Here is a 20,749-nt window from a genome sequence, read left to right as displayed (position 1 = left end):
GTGGTTTTTAAGCCTAAATATAGCCACACATTCACCACAGCCTTGTTGACAAATGTAACACATCCATGGTTTTCAGAAACGTACAAAGCGAAAAAATTTGTCTGGCAATTAGATTGTCTAACTGGCGGGAGTGTGTATTTTCAGAGAAATGGGAATTTGGAGCAAGGGGCATTTGTTTTGGGGGTAATAGACTGTCTGTGAAATGGGCTTTCTGTCCAATGAGACATTTTTCAGACTAATAGAACTTCAGAATTCTGGGCTGTCAGAACAATGAGCAGCCCCGAGATTTTAGTAGTAAATGAAAATTAAAAGATTTTTACATTTTATTAAATTACAACTGATTTTTATTTTTTAAATTAAAGGCTAAAATTTCCCAAGACATTTTATCTGGTGTCTGTTGACTGATGGCATTGCAGCCAGAACATTTGGCCTCACTACAGTATGAATTTCATTGATTGAATTCACAAACCCTCAAACCACTTAAAGGTCAGGATATCCGTTGCAATAGCAATTGAAAAATTGAACACAATCAACAAGGGAGTCGAACAATACACCCTTGATGTTTGGCGCATTTTGAATCAGTGTTTTTTTGTGTGTCTGAGCAGTAGCTTTATTGCAAGTCTACTCATAAAATACAAAGGTCCAGCTGCCCTTTTATGTTGGTTCAGGTATTGTTGAGGGGTGATTTGGCTTCACAGTGGCCCTCTCCCTTCCAGGGCTGCAAAGCTTTGCTTTATCTGCGGATCAGACGGTGCTTGGCCAAGCCTTTGTATTGCCTGGCCTTTTATCTGAAAGAGAAAGCAGATTTGGCCCCTGTCGCTCTCTCCCCTCCCTGTCAGTCTGTCTGTCCACCTGTCAGTCACTGTCTCACGCGCTCCCTCCGTCTGTGTATCTGTCTGTCACTTCCGCCTGGCTTTCTCCCTTGTTTGCCTTTACCTCTCTTCTGTCATCCGTTTTCCTCATCCCTCACCTTGCATTCTTCATCCTGTCCTCTGCCGCCCTTCCCTCTCTCTCCACACACACACACACACACACACACACACACCTCATTACAGCAGCATCAGTCCAACACATCTGCTTAGTTAGTGATGTGAAGAGTGTGTGAAGCTGACGTCTGGGAGAATTGTCTCGTGTGATCTGGCCACCGCCACTTTCACTCTCCCTCCCTCTGAGTGGTCTGTAATTACTTTTATCCAGCCAAACACACACACAAAGATCTTGACACCCTGCTCACACATACTTGCTGGTGACTTAACACTCACACACCCACATACTGTATAAACCCACATGAGCCTCACTCTTTGGGCTAGCGACCACGGACCCTGATCTCCAATTCATATTCATTAAGCGTGAAATATTATAGAAATAAGTTTGGTAATAGCAATCATCTTTCAATTATCTTGGATTCGTTAGCCTTGTGACAAGACACAGAAAAGGGAAAATCATGAATATCAAATGGGACCAATTTAACCAAATGATCATGGACTAAATCACAATTTCATGAATGAATAATATTAATTAAACAGCAGCAGGCATATGAATCATTCCAGTATGAAAGCTGACGGAGGGTTTTCTGCATTACAAAGAGCTGATCAAACATCTCTCCGTAATATCTGCCTATCATGAGAGCATACATGGTCTATGTATGGTGCACTGGTGGAGAGGGATATTGAAGATGACAATGAATGAAATTCTGCTCTTTCTTCTCACTTTATCCTGCGTCCAGACTAATTTCCTTCTTTTCTCTCCTCACTGCTTTTATCATCCATACCTGCTCTTTACATTCAACTTCTCACACTTATCCTCACCACCTTCCTCCTCCTCCTTTCTCTTGGCCTTCTCTTCCACATCTTCTCTGCCCAACCCTACATCTTACCCTTTTTCCCACCCATCCTCCATTCTCTGTTACCTTTAGCTTCAGACATTGCTTCTGACCAGGGCCAGGTGTTGGTCATCGTCACAGCAGCGGTTGGTGGCTTTACCCTCCTCGTCATCCTCACCCTCTTCCTCCTGATCACTGGAAGGTAAGAGCACTTCACTACCCTAGATTTCCATTTATGCAAAAAGAGTGTCAGTCAATGTGTTGCTACTTAAATGTGTCATTTTAGTTTTAGCTGATGTACTGTCTCGCCCACATAATAAAGGGATAGTCGGGATTTTTTGAGTGAGGTTGCATGAGGTACTAATCTATAATCAGTGTACTACCCACAGCAGATGGCGGTCGACAAGCCTCCGGTTTGGAGAGGCAGACAGGAGCACCACCACAAGAGCTACGCAATGTCCTGCTGTGGACAGTGGCATCAGCTTTTAGCCACCTAAAAAAGGCCCACCTAAAAAAACTAATATCATATACACTGCTTTACCTTGCTGTCAGAGAGCACTTTCCAAAAAACAATGATTTTACCTTGCTAAACACAGATGTTGCTGGTCTACTGCTGCCTTTATCTGTAAGGCCCCGATCACACAGAAAGTGTTTTAGCAGCTGAAGGCAGCTTTTTGTCATCCAGGCATTGGGTCTTTGGCCAGAACTAAACGCCTGGAGTTGAAAATACTTCAACTCAGAGCGGAAAAGCACCACACATCATCTCCGCTTTTTTCCCCATTGTCCAATCGGATGATTTGAGAGGCAGGCCTTCCGTGGTGGTCTGGACAACAAGTTTACAGTTGGTAAACAATGGAGGAGAAACTGGTGGTGCTCAGTCATTTGGCAGGCCCACTGAACTCCCTGTAGTTAGTTTTCATTTTCGTTATACTAGGCTCAATGATAGACAGCAGGTTGTCAAACTGCCCCCGAGTTATCCTTAAATATGCCTGGAAACAGCCATCATCGAGGCAAAGCTCCTGGACCAACTGGTAGTAGTCCCCTTGATCCACCCTCTCCTTTAAGGTCTCATGTACTCACTCAGATGTCCGTTTCCCTGTGCCCACTTTGCTGACAGCCTCTCACCCTCAACCAGAGCTACAGCAACTACCCTCCGCCTGTCCATTGTAGTAACTAGCTACTATTGCAAAACAAATGAAAATAATAGTAATAGTAGTAATAATTAACAGTAGATTGGTTGCACAAAAAGATAAGGGTAAGGGGGTGATGGGTTGGTTGCCTGGTAACAATAATAAGGTTCAGCAAGCATTTTTTACTGGCGGCATTCAATTTAAACCAAAAAAAGGCAGTGCAGCTTTGTGTTTTGCAACCTGCAAAATGCTCTCTGTGTGATTGGCTTCTTAGGTTGTTTATGTTATTATGTGACTGGTGTTTTAAAGGGTTTGTTAGGATTCACCAAAGTCACAAAATAACACCAACAAACTACTGATTGAGGCAGCGGCAGACCAGCAGCTCTCATGTTCAGCGAGGTAAAATGAAGGTTTTTTTCAATGGAGTCTGGATTTGAAGAAAACAATATAATGGCTCCACTTCCTAGTTAGAAAGGGCTGTCTGACAGCAAGGTAAAGCGGTAAAAATATTCTAAATATAGTGTGTACCTAAAATGATATTAATTACTTTAGTTGTCTAAAATACATTTTGCTGCACCTTCCTGCTTCTCCAAACTCTGCGGCACCAACTGTCATGTACTATATGTACTATACTGACTATAAGAACCTCATGCAACCCCACTTCAAAAAAAAAATTCCTAACTATCCTTTTCAGTGGACACAGATTTTTTATAATCCCAAACTGTAGGCTTGTAGGTCTGTGGCAAAAAGGGCTATTTGGTTGGTGATACAACTTCATATTCCTTCCCTTACCTGCAGTACTGTATAAGCTTCATAGTCCTTGGCTTACAGTATAGGTGTTCAGTATTTCCTCTAGGGAATTGGTAAAACTCTACACTACAAAGGGCTTTATTACATTTTGCTTGTGTACTTTTAAACTGAAGTGATGACAAAGACATAATGACGAAGGTTGGCTGCACAGGCCTCTGAATTATATCTGCATGTGACCTTACACAGATGCTGAGAACATAAATGTGTTCATGAAGGTGTAAGATTTGTGACTACAAATAATTCCAATTCTCAATGCTGTAGCTGAACCAGAATCACTTTTAAAGCCTAGATTATAACATAATCTAATAATGATTATGGTTATTATATACCATTATATTACCTATGGCCAATCTACAGTAGCTCAAGCAAGACACATGCATACACACGATCTACAATCTAAGGAGGTAAAAACACAGACACACATATGGACAGGAATATTCACAGATGGAATTAAAGGCAAAGCAAGACTGTCTTTGTGTGAGGTAATGTGTGAAAAGGAAAAAAAAGACTATTTCAGACCTGTGGAGTAGAGAAGGTTTGGAGACTAAAAGAATGGACCACTTCACCCTGAAGTAACTGAATAAGAAATAAAAGGAGTTGCTTAGAAATGCAGACAGAAATACTCAACAACACAAATCCATGGACTGTTTCATATATTACATGTTTGTTTTTTTACATTTCCATTAAGATTTGCAGGAGACATATTTAAATTATAAGAATACTATATAAGTATAATGCAGCTATTTATGTGTTTTAAGACAATTAAACAAATGTACTGATTGCTTTCAAGAGCATTTCATAAAAAATAAAAAAAACAATACAAGAGCTCATATTAATTCAAACATCGAGTGTTCAAATATGGCAAAGCGAACTAAATACTATGAACTGCCGTAGGCTTATATATACACTCACCAACCACTTTATTAGGTACACTTTGCTTGTACCAGGTTGGACCCTGTTTGTCTTCAGAACTGTCTTAATTCTTTGTGCCATAGATTCAACAAGGTGCTGGAAACATTCCTCAGAGATTTTGGTCCACATTGACATGATAGCATCAAAAAGTTGCTGCAGATTTGTCGGCTGCACATCCATAATGTGAATCTCCCATCCCACCACATCCCAAAAGTGCTCTATTGGATTGAGATCTGGTGACTGTGGAGGCCATTGGAGTACAGTGAACTCATTGTCATGTTCACGAAACCAGTTTGAGCTTTGTGACATGTGCATTATCCTGCTGGAAGTAGCCATCAGCAGATGGGTACACTGTGGTCATAAAGGGATGGACACGGTCAGCAACAATACTCAGGCAGGCTGTGGTGTTTAAACCATGCTCAGTTGGTACTAAGGGGCCCAAAGTGTGCCAAGAAAATATCCCCCACACCATTACACCACCACCAGAAGCCTGAAACGTTGATACAAGGCAGGATGGATCCATGATTTCAAATTCTGACCCTACCATCTGAATGTCACAGCAGAAATCCAGACTCATCAGACCAGGCAACGTTTTTTCCAATCTTTTATTGTCCAATATTGGTGAGCCTGTGTGAACTGTAGCCTCAGTTTCCTGTTCTTAGCTGACAGGAGAAACACCCAGATCTGCTTCAAGGTTCAGCGTCTTGATCGTTCAGATGGTCTTCTGTAGACCTTGGTTGTAACAGTCGTTATTTGAGTTACTGTTGCCTTTCTATCATCTTGAACCAGTCTGGCCATTCTCCTCTGACCTCTAGCATTAACACGGCATTTTTGCCCAGAGAACTGCCGCTGACTGGATATTTTCTCTTTCTCTGACCATCCTCTGTAAACCCTAGAGATGGTTGTGCATGAAAATCCCAGTAGATCAGCAGTTTCTGAGATACATGCACCAACAACCATGCAACGTTCAAAGTCACTTAAATCACCTTTCTTCCCCATTCTGATGCTCTGTTTGAACTTCAGCAGGTCGTCTTGTCTTGCATGTCTACATGCCTAAATGCATTGAGTTGCTGCCACGTGATTGGCTGATTAGCTATTTGCGAGCAGTTGAGCAGGTGTACCTGGCCAGTGAGTGTATACTCAAACACCAAAATTGATCCATTAAACCACTTTTAGTGAACATATGTTTATTTACACATACAGTTACAGAGCAATATTATTTATTTGGTGCCATGTGTCTGGCCACCCGAGGAATGTAAGTTTAGTATTATCTAATTTTTAACTTTAGTTTGGTCTCTACCAACTCCTGAGGGAAATATCTGTCTCTTTAGCTGCTAAAGGCTCCACTACATACACCAGCTTATTGCGGGCTGCCTCTATCCGTAGTGTACAGTGTGATTTTAGAGCTTTTTTTGCTGAAAACAGCTGCCTGCTGCAAACGGAAACAAGTGAGAGTGTGTGAGAGTAATTTTGCATCTTAACAGAGACACTGAGAGGCAAATCTTGAGCCCTTTTCATTACATGCACTCCAGCCTGTTTAAAGTCCAGTTTGCCAGTTGTCTCAGGCACACTTAACGCATGAGCAACAAACTGAGACCTTTACGCCTCTGAGGGAGGACTGCACAAAAATATATAATTATGGTTGATTGCACATTCTGCTGAATTTACCGGGGTTCACACAAATTGCTAGGGTCAGATTTGCATTAAGGAAATTCAACCTCTGAGGGCATGTGCAAATAGTGAGTGTAATTTAAAGGAGTTATGGTGGGAAAGAGGAGCTCAAATTAACCTTTATTATACAGACATCTAAATGTCAGCGAGAGTGATTATAGATTAAACTGAACTGATTATTCTATTGTAATGGATTTATCTGCCATTTGCTAGAAATTCTGAGACGCACATATCCTAAAATTGTCTCCGTCAAAAAAACATCAAAACTAGAATTGATTATTTATTGTTGATAACAGTATGGGATTTCGAGAAGTAGAAGTAAGCATCATCTCGTATGTTTCTTTACATGTCCTGCCACAGGTGCTTTCACTGCTTCTGACTCATCAGACCTCTGCTCAGGTTGAGGCAGGGTACAGCTATGCTTAGAGTTATATAAGGTCACCACCTTCATGAACCAAAAGTAATTATGAATGTGAGAGTTTTCCTGCCCTTACAGGTTGGAAATATCTAATGTAAATCAAACCCAGCCTGTTCACACCGTCACAGTCCTGTGAGGAGATTTAATCAAGCAAGATACTTTAAAAAAAGACTTGATTCAATGAACAAAGCACCTTTAATTTTCACAGATAACATCATGTAACAGATGCAGACATCTAACTTACATGATGACAATTTCTGCTGAATTGGAAACTTGACACTGAGAACACATTCGGAGACAACTCAGACATTTGCCATTAGCAGAGCAGCGGTCTAAAAGCTTCTATGGAACTGAAGTTGTTTACATGCCATTGAGAGCATTGGGTGTTGGTATGTAGTTTGCTTCTATCTTACAAACAATTTAAGACTATGATATTATCAGCCTACAGTAGAGTACTTGATGCACGCTGGCACACTTGGTATTTACTGGCTGTTGTTTCCAAAAGGTGTTGTCACATTCAAGTTCTAAAACAGCAAAATTTTGCAGTGAATTCGTTCCAGTTCAACTTAGATAGGCTGTGATACACAAATTTGCGCTGGTGACCATTGACAAACCATTATGACAGTGCTACCTTTGAAGAAGAGTCCATAATAGAGCAAACTGTCCTATCTTATTGGCTGTGTTGCCCCAAACAGTTTTATTGAACTCTCCTGTGTCAGAGTATAAACTGCTCCATAAAAGAGGAATAGCTTGCAGACAGTTACGAGACAGGGCTGAGTGGTACAAAAATGTCTTCCCTTCTTAACTGTCTGAACTTATTGTCCTGTTAGCAACTCAGCTAATGAGCTTATTAACTGACAGTGAGCTACTATGATCATGAATTTGACTGGCTGTTCCCAACTCGCTAACATGTTAGCCGTTAGCTCTCCAGACAACACCACCTTGCCCTGTAAGTAGTCCCTATATACTACTGACCTTCTACCACAGCCCATTTAATGAAGACGCATGGATGAACTTTGCCGTGACACTTTCTGGTGTGACCGGGCCTTGTCTCTATCTACCAAGTGCCAACTGTTGGGGCTAAAGAAATGAAGTTTTTTTCATTCTTAAAATGGCCACTTGGATTTGCTCCAAAAGCAAGTCAATCCCTTGTGTTAGACCCTTGTGTTAAAATGCCCAACTTCACAGCAGAGATGTGCGCGGTTTGTCAACCAGTCGATTTAACATTCCTACCTTCATTTATCACACATCCTCTGGGTGTGATGCAGACTTCGAAGGCACCTTTTGGTTTCTTTATGAGACATAGTGGGATTTTAACTAACCCATCCGCAGCAGTACTTGAAGCTGAGAGCAACAGATTTAGTATAAAGAGCAAGAAGCTCTGCAGAGGGTTGGTGGAAAAGGTAGTAGATGAGTCAAACAAACACTGACTTTCACCCACGAGACTGCTGTTTGTGTCCAGTGTGAATGCAAATGTGGCATCATGTAACCTACATAGAGACGTAACATACGGATGACTCTCACAACATGTTATGTACTTATTTCAACCCAAAACATTTGGTTAGGTTTTTTTTTTTTTTACCTAATCAATTCATTTTGTTGTGAAAACTTGACCACGACTGTTTGACAGAGCTTACCACGTGTTACAATATGTTTCACCAAGGAGAGAGCTGTGCGTCACATACAGACACAAGAGAATGCCTTGTGCGTATGTATGAGATAACAGGGAGATGTGACAAAGCGTAGGTATTTGACGACTTGGAAAGGAGAGCAGTGGCCACAGCTTCACCCTCTCATCCAAATATGGTCAATTCAAGGCTTCAAAGTGGGCATTGACAAACCAGTGGATGATGTCATGGTGGCTGCATCCTTTACTTTTATACAGTCTATGGTCTCTACCCACTCCAGATTGCCTCTGTCTTATTTTAGAGTAACTATACTTTCATGTATTAAGTATCAGTGGAGCTCCTAGTTTCAGCCAGAGTGAGGACATTACAAAAAAAGTGTGTTGTTTAAATGCACATGCTGATCTCTTCTGGCAGAACAAGAATCCTACAGTCCCAGAAGATGACTGCGGAAGGCATTTATTTAATGAACACAGCACAAACTTGCATTTTCATCAATTTGGCCCTCAGCCTTTCTGGAGCCAGGTTCATCACACCCATTAGAGAAAGAGCATCTCAAAACACTGGCGTATCCGTTGCAGCATTGAGCTGTGCTGGTTGCCAGAGAATTTCCAGGAGTGAGCAGTGAACTTCACAGATATGAGATCAGTTTTTATATCCGACAAGGTGCACTAGCTCACAGAGAAGTCCTTCAGTGTTGCCATGATGTGAATGTCAAAGGAATTTTAGGTCCTTAAAAAACAAAACTGAAAGCGGTAGATTTATAGCAGGGATTTACAGTGTTTTTCTTATTTCTATGATTGATCCCAGTGTGTGTGGGAGTGTCTGTGTTCCTACTTTATGTATTAAAAACTCACACATACACTAAGAGCCGAAGCAAGCCCTCTAGGCTTTTTGCACTCTAGCAACAAGAAGGACCTTTTTTTTTACCTGAATTCAGTTAAAAGCAGTCGCAGGAGCAGTTGCAGCAGCAGTTGGAGTGTTTTTTGACTTTATCACGATCTGTTATATCTGCGTTCCCTCTGCCCTGTGTAGGAGGGACTTTCACTCTCTTTCAGTTTTAAAAAAAAAGCTCCAAATGTACTTGAGCTGCCTGAGAAAGATGAGAGCTTTCAGTCACACAGCTCTCATAGATGTAAGGTTGCAGAACACAAGTGAGGATATAAGAGGACTCGCTGTACGGGGAGTTTTAACACCTGGTTGCCCTAAAAGCTTCCTACATTTACATTTATGTTTGCATCTGCTCATGCTAAATTTGAAGAGTGACTGTTTCTTCTGGAGCAAAGCTGTCACAACTGCACAGATGTAGCGTAGCTGAAGAGTTTTACTGTATGTGCGCTCTTTATCCTTGAGTTGTCTGTCAGTCTCTGCAACTTTCTTTAACATTTTCTTTATATCTTCTTTCATCCCTCATTCTGTGCCCTCTGCAGCAGCAGATAGATGTGTCATGGTGAGGTGACTGAGGGATGTTAGGGCAAGAGAGGAGTGGTTTGAATTACACTGATGCTTTGATTAGGGCTCTTGGCAAGGTTGTTTTACTGAGGTGTGTGTGTATGCGTGGGCGTGTAAAGGGCTTGTGAATATGTACTGTAACAATGCTCAACAGCCCAGAGAGCAGTGGCAGAAGCCAAGGTCTTTGTGTGTGATAACTGTCTTTGTGTGCGTCTGTGTCTGTATGTGCGGCCTCTTTTCAACATGAAAGCCAGTGAGACAGAGGGATAGGCGGATAAAGGGGATCAGAGGATAGGACTGGAAAAGACTGATAAAGGCACATGCCACCATTTCTTTAATGAACAGTTTGACCCCATCAGCAGAGGTCAACAGTAGCTTTCCAAATCCCCTTCTTGTCCTCTCTGCCAGTGTTACCCGCCATGTTATCTGCTCTGTCTATCAGTGTCCAGGATCCCACAGACTTCACTTAGCCGCAGCCCAATCTGGCAACCTGCGGCTCGTAGCCCTCTGACACCTGCTCTAATCTGGCAACCTGGATTATGTTAAGTCTTCAAAGAGGAGAAGGCTCACATGTGATCACATTAACCCACACACACTCATACAAGTGAGCGCTTACACACACACACTTTCTCCTCTAGTATGTTGTGGGCATTTTCACTCCTCATTTGTTCTATCGCACTCTGCATTATCGCATCATTTAGCCACTTTATTAGGCAATACAATACTCTCTACCATTGTTTGTTAGATGTTGTTTTTGTTAATTAGAACAGCTACTGAGGCAGCACCCACTCTCACATCACATTTGAGAAAGAGGAAATGTATTCTTAAAGAAAATCAGAAATCTCCTGCACAATTCATGTTGATGCTGACCAAACTCGGCAATGCGAATAAATCAAACATAAAGAGAAGACATGACAAACTCTGCACTTAAGATATTTCTTTCAGGAACTGGTGGAGGCCAGAACAGAGCTGTAACAAGAGTGAATACTACAAACATGACTCCACATGAATACTAATGTTGCTCTGTGTCTGCTACATATGTAAGTAGACAATTGTTTGCAACAGGTTTTCCATAATGGCTTTATAAGGTGATAAAATGTGTATGTTACATCTACAGCAGAGGTGTCAAACTCATTTTAGTTCATTGGACACATACAGCCCAATTTGATCTCAAGTGGGCTGGGCCAGTAAAACACCTACGTAACAACCTGTAAATAATAATACTTTCAAATGTTTCCCTTTCTTTCAGTGTAAAGTTGTACATTCTGTAAGTGTTCATTTATTTACAAAACAGATGATGTTCACTTTTCCCTACAGTCCCACTCCTGTGTAGTAATGCTGGCATCACCACACCAAACTAAAGTGGAGGCTATTGAGGATGCAGGTTGAGCTGTCTCCTGCCTCACCAACCATTTACAAATCTAACAGTTGTCAGAGCCATTTCTAGCAAGTGCTAGTTTCCTTTTATTTTTTGAGTCACTTTAATGCACTACCTGACCTGGCATCTTGAGAACCTTTAATTAAAGGCAGGTGTGCTGAAGTGAGTGTGAAACATGGAAGACGCCACAGGGTTACAGTCTTTAACTGCAGCCTATTTGGTAAATCTTAGTTTCTATTGTTTGATGAAGTTGTTTAATACTCCATTGCTTTGAGCTTTGTTTTGTTGTAAAGGCCTGTTTATTTGGGGAATGTTGGTTTGGGGATTTTTGTTTTAATTTTTCTTCATCAGTTCATAGCATCATCTTGCAACTCTTCATACATCCATCAAATCAATCAATTCTTAAACCAACCGAAGCTCCCTGTATCATCAAACAGTGAGTCAAATTAAACCAAAGACAGTGAGTTCATCATATCTCCCGTTATGGCGTCAATGGGCGGCTACTTTGAACTTATTTGGAAGCCACAATAACAGTGTTCCACCTATATTGTTTTAAGATAGAGGTCTGATGCACAATTTTTTATTCTGAAGCTTCTGATTCACAATATTTTGCACAATGTTCAGTATCTCTAAATATGACTACAATAAGCATTCATTGTGTTCAGAGAGCCATATTCTGGTCAGGGTGGTAAAGCCTCAGAAGCAGCATTTTACATGAGGTAGATTACTCACTCACTCTATGCAAAGTCATCCAGTGGGCCTGATTGGACCCTTCAATGGGTTGGTTCTGGCCCATGCACCATATGTTTGACTTCCCTGGTCTACAGCATTTAGGAGAAAAGATCACAGGATGACTCACCTACATTAGTATGTAGTAAAACATTATTTAAGTTGCATGGTACACAAAAGATTGACACTTCAGCCCTTCCAAAAACATGTAATTTAGTGGCTCAGTAACTAAAGGGTAAAAGTCCTCCGCACTTTTGAAGGTGTAGTAAATAGCTTTGGTCACCAGGGGTCAGGAAAACATTGAAACAAGTCATCAGCATACAGCATCACCAGCTTAAGTCATCGTGGCTACACAGCTGACATGGCCCACCGTCATCATTGATTTAACGTAGGTTTTCTGCCCCGCGAGCAAATGTAAGTCCAATATTCTTGTTCGTTGTAGCTCTGTGTTGGTCTCCTCCAGCTTCTGAGGAAAACAAACCGTAAAACTGTACTTCCTGTAATGACTGCAATTACTGTCAAGTTGTGAAAAACGTACAGCAACATAACTTGAAATTTAAATGGTCATGGTCGGGGTCATTCCGAATAGGATGTTATTAAACCAGTAATAGTGATCCAGCTCTGTAATAAACACCCACAAGTGAAACAATCTGGTTAGACTTGGCGAATTTTCTGTAAAACATCCAACACAGCTAAATTCTGAATGCCTCCACATTAACAGACAGACCACAGAGGAAAAACCCAGAGATATCAAAAGCATGTCCTGTCCCACCTTCTTAAGAGCACTGTAATAAATGTATCAACTGATTATCATCTGTTATGCACAGAAAATCTGTTTAATGTACCACAAAATACTGTGCATGTGCCACTTTTTAGTTGCCAAGGAGATTCTTTACATGTCAGATGGGTCCAAAAAATGTGTTATGATTAATTTTTTATATTGTTATATTGTTTATTTATATTGCTTATATTGTTTGTTTGTTTTCCAGTACAGAGAACAAATATTGCCAGCCTTCCAAAACTGTCAGCTTTCATCCACGCCAACTGCTGACAGCATTATTAAACAGAGGGAAAAAAACACAAACATTTACACGCACAGCGTTTGAGCAAATAGAAATTAAGACACAACCTTGAGTGTTGTCATTTTCAAGTATTCTTGGGTGCTGTTGGACTTTATGAAACGGGCAGCAAATTCTATATTCAGTCTAATAAATGATGAAATATGAGAAAATTTATTAGGGGATCCACCGGAGAAGTGGGAGCGAGCGTCCCTCATGCTCACAGTCATTAATTAAGCCCTCCACTGCAAAATAGGTTTTAAAATTCATCAGTGATGCAGCCTGTGAGAGAACTCAGAGCACCTTTCCTCCTTCATATCATCATTTTCCATCTCACTGCTCTTCTCCAAGTGAGGACCTGCTACCAAATATTCCATGAGCATTGCTGGTCCATTTTGTCATTCGTGTATGAGGCCATAGCTAAACATTTAGGTAATGCTCAACCACATTTCAACGACAAAAAGCATTTACTTGTGCACCAGGCCAGATGTCTGACTTAAAGGCTCAGTTTCCTCAAATTATTCTAAAAAAACACATTCTCCCTCTAACTATAGGTGGTATCTAACCATGCAGATAGTTTTTATGTCTTTTTTCATAAACAGTTATGAATTTCAGAGCTTCTGCGTATACAACCCCGTTATTGAGGTTGCAGCAGAATTTCAGACATTCATTTGTGGTTTAGCGTTAGCGTCCTTGTGCGACTGTGAAAGAACCTGCAGATTCGTTTAAAAGGTATTATAAGGCTCCAGTCTTGCTGTTTTTTAGTGGCAGGGTGGCCTTTTTCAAATTGTGCTTGATTCTTCATAATGATGTTCACCATGGAAATGTCACTTCAGGAATTAAACGGTGACAATGACAGACAGCAGGTCTAAATCATAATTTAGTTGTCACTTTAATGACTATATTTTTTGTTGAAGCTCAATGCTTTAAATTGTTTGAAATGGAACAGTCTGCTAATGGACCCAAAATTATTTTTTGTAGAAGCAGAATCACAAAGGTGTGATTGCAGAGAAGGAAATTATTTGCCTGTTATGCTTACCATATACCCCAAGACTCTGAAAAGTTAAGCAAGTCGTAAAATTTAGAAAATATGAGGGATCTTGCAGGTTCACTATTTGCGGAACTACAACCAGTTACTTTTGAGATAATTTTCTGATGAAAATCATAAAATTGAGATTATTTCCTTACTGCTCCTAGTGGAAAATATTACGCCAAACTCCCTTTAACAAATACGACATATTAACAGTTCCTTGTGTGTTCGCAACGTAACACTGAAACAGAGGGTCAAAGGTATCATCTGTCAACAGTATTTTTGTCAGTTTGGCATGAATATAATCTTTAAAGATAAACTGTATTTGTATACACACTCAACATTTTGGATTTTGGCACCTCAACTTGCTACCTGCCTATGTTGGTTAGCTGTGGTATTTTAGTGAGGAGAGACTGTAGGAATGAGAGGCGAACTGGTCCAAAAAATTAAGATTTCTGGCTAAAATAAGAGCTATAGACTTTTTTTCTACAGAAAGTCAAGTCACCACTGCACAAGTATAAATGCTCACAATGGCGTAGACCACATGTGTAGGCTACGGCATAGGCTCTGCATAGAGCAGTGGTGACTTGACTTTCTGTAGAAAAAAAGTAATTAGATGTATTGACATGTCACCAGAGGAGATCTTTTTTTTTTTTCTCCTCAAAAAAATTCCAGGATTTTAAGAATTGCATTAAATATACCAAACAAAAATTTTGAAGCAGCACTTTTGTTTTTGTTTCCTGTTTTTAGAGGTTTACACTTAAGGTGAAAGATTTTTTTATGCACTCTATGAATATTTATCTTGAGTTTTGGTCAAACATTTGTTAAAATTTGTGTTTTGAGCACTTCTCCTTTTCTAAGATAATCCATCTGACAGGTTTGGCGTATCAAGACTCTGATTTTACAGCGTCATTACTATACAAGTGTGCCTTGGGATGGTCACAATAAAAGGACACTGCAGTTTGATGGCACAACACAATGCCATAGATGTCTCAAGTTTTGAGGGAGCGTGCCAGTGGCATGCTGACTGCAGGAATGTCCACCAGAGTTGTTGCCATGAACTGAAAGTACATTTCATTACCATAAGACACCTCCAATGTTGTTCCCATGAATTTGGCAGTACATTCAACCGACCTCACATTGGCAGTCCACATGTAGCCACATCAGCTCAGGACCTCCACATCTAGTATCTTCACCTGCAAGATCAGCTGAGACCAGCCATCTGGACAGCTGATGCAACACTTGGTTTGCACAACTAAAGAATATTTGCAAAAACTGTCAGAAACCATCTCGAGGAAGCTCACCTGCATGATCGCCGTCCTCAGCAGGGTCTTTACCTGACAGCTGTTTGTTGTCATAACTAACTTGAGTGGGCACCTGCTTACCTTCAGTGGCAACTGCCACTTTAGAGAAGTGTTCTCTTCCCTGATGAACCCCAGTTTTCTCTGTACCAGGCAAATGGCAGACCTTGTGTATCGCAAAATTGTGCTTCATGGTGGCTGTGGTGCTATGGTACAGGTTGGCATTAGCTACAGACGGTGAACACGTGCATTTGAATGTACAGATACAATTCCTGGAAGCTGAAAATATACCAGTTCTTGTATGCATGGCCTGCATACTCACCACACGTCACCCATTAAACATGTCTGGGATGCTCTGGATTGGCACATATGACAGCGTGTTCCAATTCCTGCCAACGTCCAGCAATTTCACACAGCAATTAAAGAGCAGTGGGCCAACATCCCACAGGCATCAATCAACAACCTAATCAACTCTATACGAAGGTCATGTGTCACACTGCATGAGGCAAATCGTAGTCACACCACATCCTGCCTGATTGTTTGGGCTATCTGTGACCAAAAGATTCTCAAGCATCTTGATTTGATAAACCTGACTAATAGAAATTCAACAAATTTGAGACCAAAATGTGAAAGAATAAGTGTTTTATGTGCATAAAGAAGTCTCAGATCTTTAATTTAAACTTGTGAAAAATGGGAGCAAAAGCAGAGTATGTGTACCTTCTTGGGTTTTTTTTTTCAGTTTGTCTCTTTTCATTTATGCTATTTACCATATTTTGTATGCAACACTCAACAGTTGGTGTACTTTTGGACTATTTTTATCAGACAGTAATGTGTTTGAGCTGTGGGTCAAATTCCTGTCTGCACACTGCACTTTTCCTTGAACACTGTTCTTGGTTCTGTGTGTGTGATTCTGACAGGGTACTTTGTGTTTTCTTCACTTTTTATTTCAGAGTAACATCCAAGCATCTATTTGGATAAATTCTTCTGTGGTCTTTTGCAGATGCTGTCATCTAATCTCTCAGCTTTTCAGACTTTCTTGGCAGCAGCTTTTTATCAGTCGTTGGCTGTCTCTCGGTGTCTCGGTGCCCAGATAAACTCTCACACAAAAACACGCTCAAACACACACACACACCACACCACACACAGGAGGACGAGGGAGTTTTTGCATCAGTGGATGCAAGCGTTCCTCCCTTCTATAGATATAATTCTCTCTGAGTTTCTGTTCCTTTAAGTCCCTTTTACTTTATCATCTCAAGAATTTGAATCCTGGTGTTTATGTTCATATTTCTGCACACATCACAGAAACACAACACTTCCATCTGCATTACTTAATCTGAAAACCATCTCTTCCACGGCCAGACTCTCACTCTCTGCCAACATCTTTCTTCAAGCGATGAGTTCCAGTGATCAGTCAACCTTGCAATATTGTGTAGTTTTATTGAATTTTTGGTGGTAAAAGCCAGTTTTGTCTCATTTTTCTGGTGTTTAATTCTGCTCAGTGCTGGATTTTTAAATGTTAAAGCTTTCATGAACTGCAGCATGTGGATCTGTGTTCCTGTGAAAATGTCATGGATTATAACTTTAATAGACTAATTAGCCTCTGAGATGTTACTGTACTTCTTTTCTGTCTCCTTTTACTGTCTGGTTTATGTCAGAATGGTTTGTTCTGGTGTATTTTTCCACATATCACCTCCAAGCAGCCATACCCATATGATCTTTTTATTACAGTGTCATTCACCAGTTTGTGAAGCTGTTCATCTAAAGGTGCTACTATTCCTTAAAACGATTCCATCTGTCTGTGGTGTGAAAGGGAACACAGGGACAAGCTGCTAAAATACTTCCTAAATTATTTTTTGTTTTTTTGTGCTAGCTGCAGCTAAAGCACAGACGCACATAAGCACACACAGCCTGGAGGAAAATGTTGGCATTGTATGTTTCTGCAAACTACTTATGCATTTCCTAAGCATCATATTGACATTTCTAAAGTGACAGTTCTGTTTACATGTATATGAACTGACTTGGTTATTGTGTAGCAGAGGGGATGGTGGATGGGGTGTTACCTAGGTGAGATGGCTGCCAGGCTTCAGACCACTGTTCAAGACCAACAAACAACCAAAGCAGATGTTTTTCACGAGACATCTGCAGCATTTCCAGCTGTGATTATGCTACAAAAAGTGGTTATTTTAGGCCAAAACGTGATCTTTTCCCAATAAAAAAGTGTTTTTCATGTTCAAACATAACCGCACTTAAGCCATACAACTGTTGAAACATAAAGTAACATAAAGTTTCAACATGTCTGCCACATAATAATGTGCAAATGTTACATATCCATGGTTTGCAGAAACTTAAAACATTTATTCTGGTGATTGGGTTGGCACACACACACACACACACACACACACACACACACACATATATCACAACCTGCCTGTCTTGTAGAAACCTTACACACAGAACTTTATGACCTGTATTATTGCAGTGTCAAGCTGTCAAGCTGTTAACACAAGATGCTGGAACTTGAGCCAGCAGTGTTACATAACTGTATAGTTGTTGTCTTAATGTGACCAGTATTTGACATTTTCTGAAAATTGTGTAATTCAGCATGACACACTGAGCAGATGGTGAAAAAAAAAATCAAATGAATATCATGTTGTTTTTACAGTATGAATTCAAAAAGCAGTAGTGTAGTGTAAAAGTCTGGGCCTTGTGTAGCTCAATGGACCGTAATCCCCTCCTAATGCATCTGACAGTTAAACACATGGGTCTGCAGTGGTTATTAATGTAATCAGTAATGAACGTAGGCAAAAAATATTGTTTGTTCTCAAAAACCTGTCAGTGATTAAGGTACTGTTTGACTGGATTAAACCCTGTGTTCTGCTGAGATTGAGGGGTTCCCCAAGAGGCTCCAATATTATTTAAAGCACGACTATACAACCTTTAGAAGAAGAAATCACATGTTCTTCCTCTTACAAATGAAAAACATCTGTGCTTAATTCAGTACCCTCAGGAGATGACATGATGAGTCTCTTTCTGCAGAATATTGGTAATTAAATATTTTGAAATGTCACCAGTGAGATATTTTTCTCTACAATAAGATTCTTGGATTTCTGTAGGGATGCACTATTTTACTGGCTGAACACTTGTATCAGCTGACATTCACTATGTCGACTGCCATCAGCTATCAGCCTATTAGCAAATGAAATGACATTCACTGATGTGGCTGGTGTTTTTCTGTTGTGTCATAGCAGTTTTGTGGAGGCTAAACAGTACGACTCAACAGCAGTGTAGTGGTAGTTGATGAGGTGGGTGTACCACAAGGTAGCTGGGTAGGTTACTGAGGAGGAAGTGGGTATATTCGCTTATATGTTCCAGTGGCTTGCAAGTTAGATCATAGGTAAGTGCAAACAAGTGCTCTTAAAGCCGCAGTTAAGTTTGGATCTCCAGTCAGGCCCAGGCTGCATGTCAGATTAGACGCTACATGCTTGTGACTACATTGCACTCGACCATGAGACCGACTTCATGATGGAAGCAGAAAGGCGTCCCACAGCAGAGAGGGGGGAGCAATGATTCAAAGAGATTAAGATCTGTGACAGGTAACTGTGCAGTGACTGCTCCACTGATATGTGTCAGTCCTGGATAGTTGTAGGTTTTCTTTAAATCCTTTAAGTTGTGAAGAAGACCTTGTTTTTCTTCTCTATCAATCTATGTGCACTCCATTTTTAAGGTGGTGTACATGTTAAGAGGAAATAAACTTAATAATCCTCAGAATTCTGACAGTTTTATTATAGCCAGCATTGTCTTGTACTTTTACCTTATACTTGATTGCATTTCATATAATAAAATTACTTTCGATACTTGAAGATATCATAAAATATCAGATACTTTAAGACTTTTACTCAAGTAATATTCTAATAGGTGACTTTAAATTCTACCAAAGTTGTTTTCTGGTGAGATATCTGTACTTTGGCTTTCTGGTACTTCATCCACAACCAGAAAACTCCATATCTTAAGACCCTGTGGCCTCATACTGTATGAGGACATCACATTTTGGGTTTACTTGACCTTATACTTAATGTTGTTTAACATGGACCTGTTGTACTTGTTTGTGGATACTTTTTCCTCCCATCAAGTGGCCCTGGCGGAGCGCCAATAAGACGATCAAGCTTGACTATCAAGAGGAAGCAAAAGTCGTAACAAGGTTCTCATTGCTGAACATGCGGAAGGATAATTTGTACAATGCACTAATCTATGTAAAAACAAGATGGCAGCCATCTCTGCTAAGTCAGTCTGCAGCCGATCCCAACACAAAAGTGGACAAGGTCCAAAACCTGATCACATTTTATGGTTGACACTTGTTTATTTATGATTGATAAAGTTCTTGCAATTTGATATGACAACAAAATTGACCAATTTTAGCAACAAGCTAAGACACTGCTAATTTGGAAGTACTTGTTTGAGGACGTTGGGACTTAATTATCGTTTTTTGTAATTATCAGGTCCTACTGATCACAAATAGCTAGGAGAAATAAAAAATGCATGGTCTCATGAGGATATACCTGCGCATACACCCCACTTTACCACTGGGCTCAAGGCTAACGGTGTTCCAGCATCCCAGAGACAACAAAAAACATGTTTGTGAAGAACAGAGATCTTTCCGGGACACCATTAGGGACAAAAGGATGCAGTAAACTCACTATCGATATGTCACAGGATGCACCCTATTGTTCCCCTGATAATGCTACACTGTAAACAACAAATCTGTGTTGAAATCAGCACGAGGAGAGCTAGGCTTAGGTAACATTAGCTGTTAGCAGCCAGTAGCCGGAACTAACTGCTCACAGAGATTGCAAGTTACTTTATGATGTGTTCAGTCTCTATTCAGTAAAAATTAGAATTGGGCAAAGGTAAATTATAAAAGTTTAATGATTTGTTCAAATGTATAATCTTGTAAAAAAAAAAATTCTGTTTCTGTTTAAAGGACAAAAATTTATATTTTCACAGTAATGTAAAAAGATATTGGAGAGGGAATTATGATATGTAATAAAAAGGCTTTTGAAGCAGCTTTTTAAAGATGGTTTTCTTGTGAAAGGTTATATAAAGGTTGTTACATAAATTTGTATTAAGTTATTAACAGTATGTAACAATGTTGTCTATGTTTTTCTCGACATTCATTTGAACTCAATTCCAGGCTTCTCAAGGGCCGCTCCCCATATCTGGGTCCTGGATAGTTAGTTCCACAGTGAAGTAACATTGCTGCATGTTTGTGGAAAATCCCTCTAACTCTGTCCATCAATGTGTTTTCCAGGTGTCAGTGGTACTTTAAGGCCAAGATGACTTCAGAGGAGAAGAGGAGGACCAATTATCAGAACGGACATGGTAAATCAGTCAGTCACCTCTCTCTTGTTTGTTGCTT

The 20,749-nt window shown here is 40.3% G+C and overlaps 1 protein-coding gene across 1 annotated transcript in view; it reads left to right on the top strand.

The window, feature by feature from the left end:
- The window catches only part of LOC117251413 (ephrin type-A receptor 6-like), a 232,696-nt gene that overhangs the window by 190,387 nt on the left and 21,560 nt on the right, over window positions 1–20,749 (top strand). Inside the window, exons 8-9 of the mRNA XM_033617680.2 lie at window positions 1,916–2,024; window positions 20,642–20,712. Of these exons, the coding sequence (XP_033473571.1) occupies window positions 1,916–2,024; window positions 20,642–20,712 (180 nt within the window). The remainder of the gene's footprint in view (window positions 1–1,915; window positions 2,025–20,641; window positions 20,713–20,749) is intronic.

This window comes from Epinephelus lanceolatus, chromosome 14 (assembly GCF_041903045.1).
Source record: "Epinephelus lanceolatus isolate andai-2023 chromosome 14, ASM4190304v1, whole genome shotgun sequence".
NCBI lineage: Eukaryota > Metazoa > Chordata > Actinopteri > Perciformes > Serranidae > Epinephelus > Epinephelus lanceolatus.
This window is presented reverse-complemented; position numbering and strand designations above follow the sequence as displayed.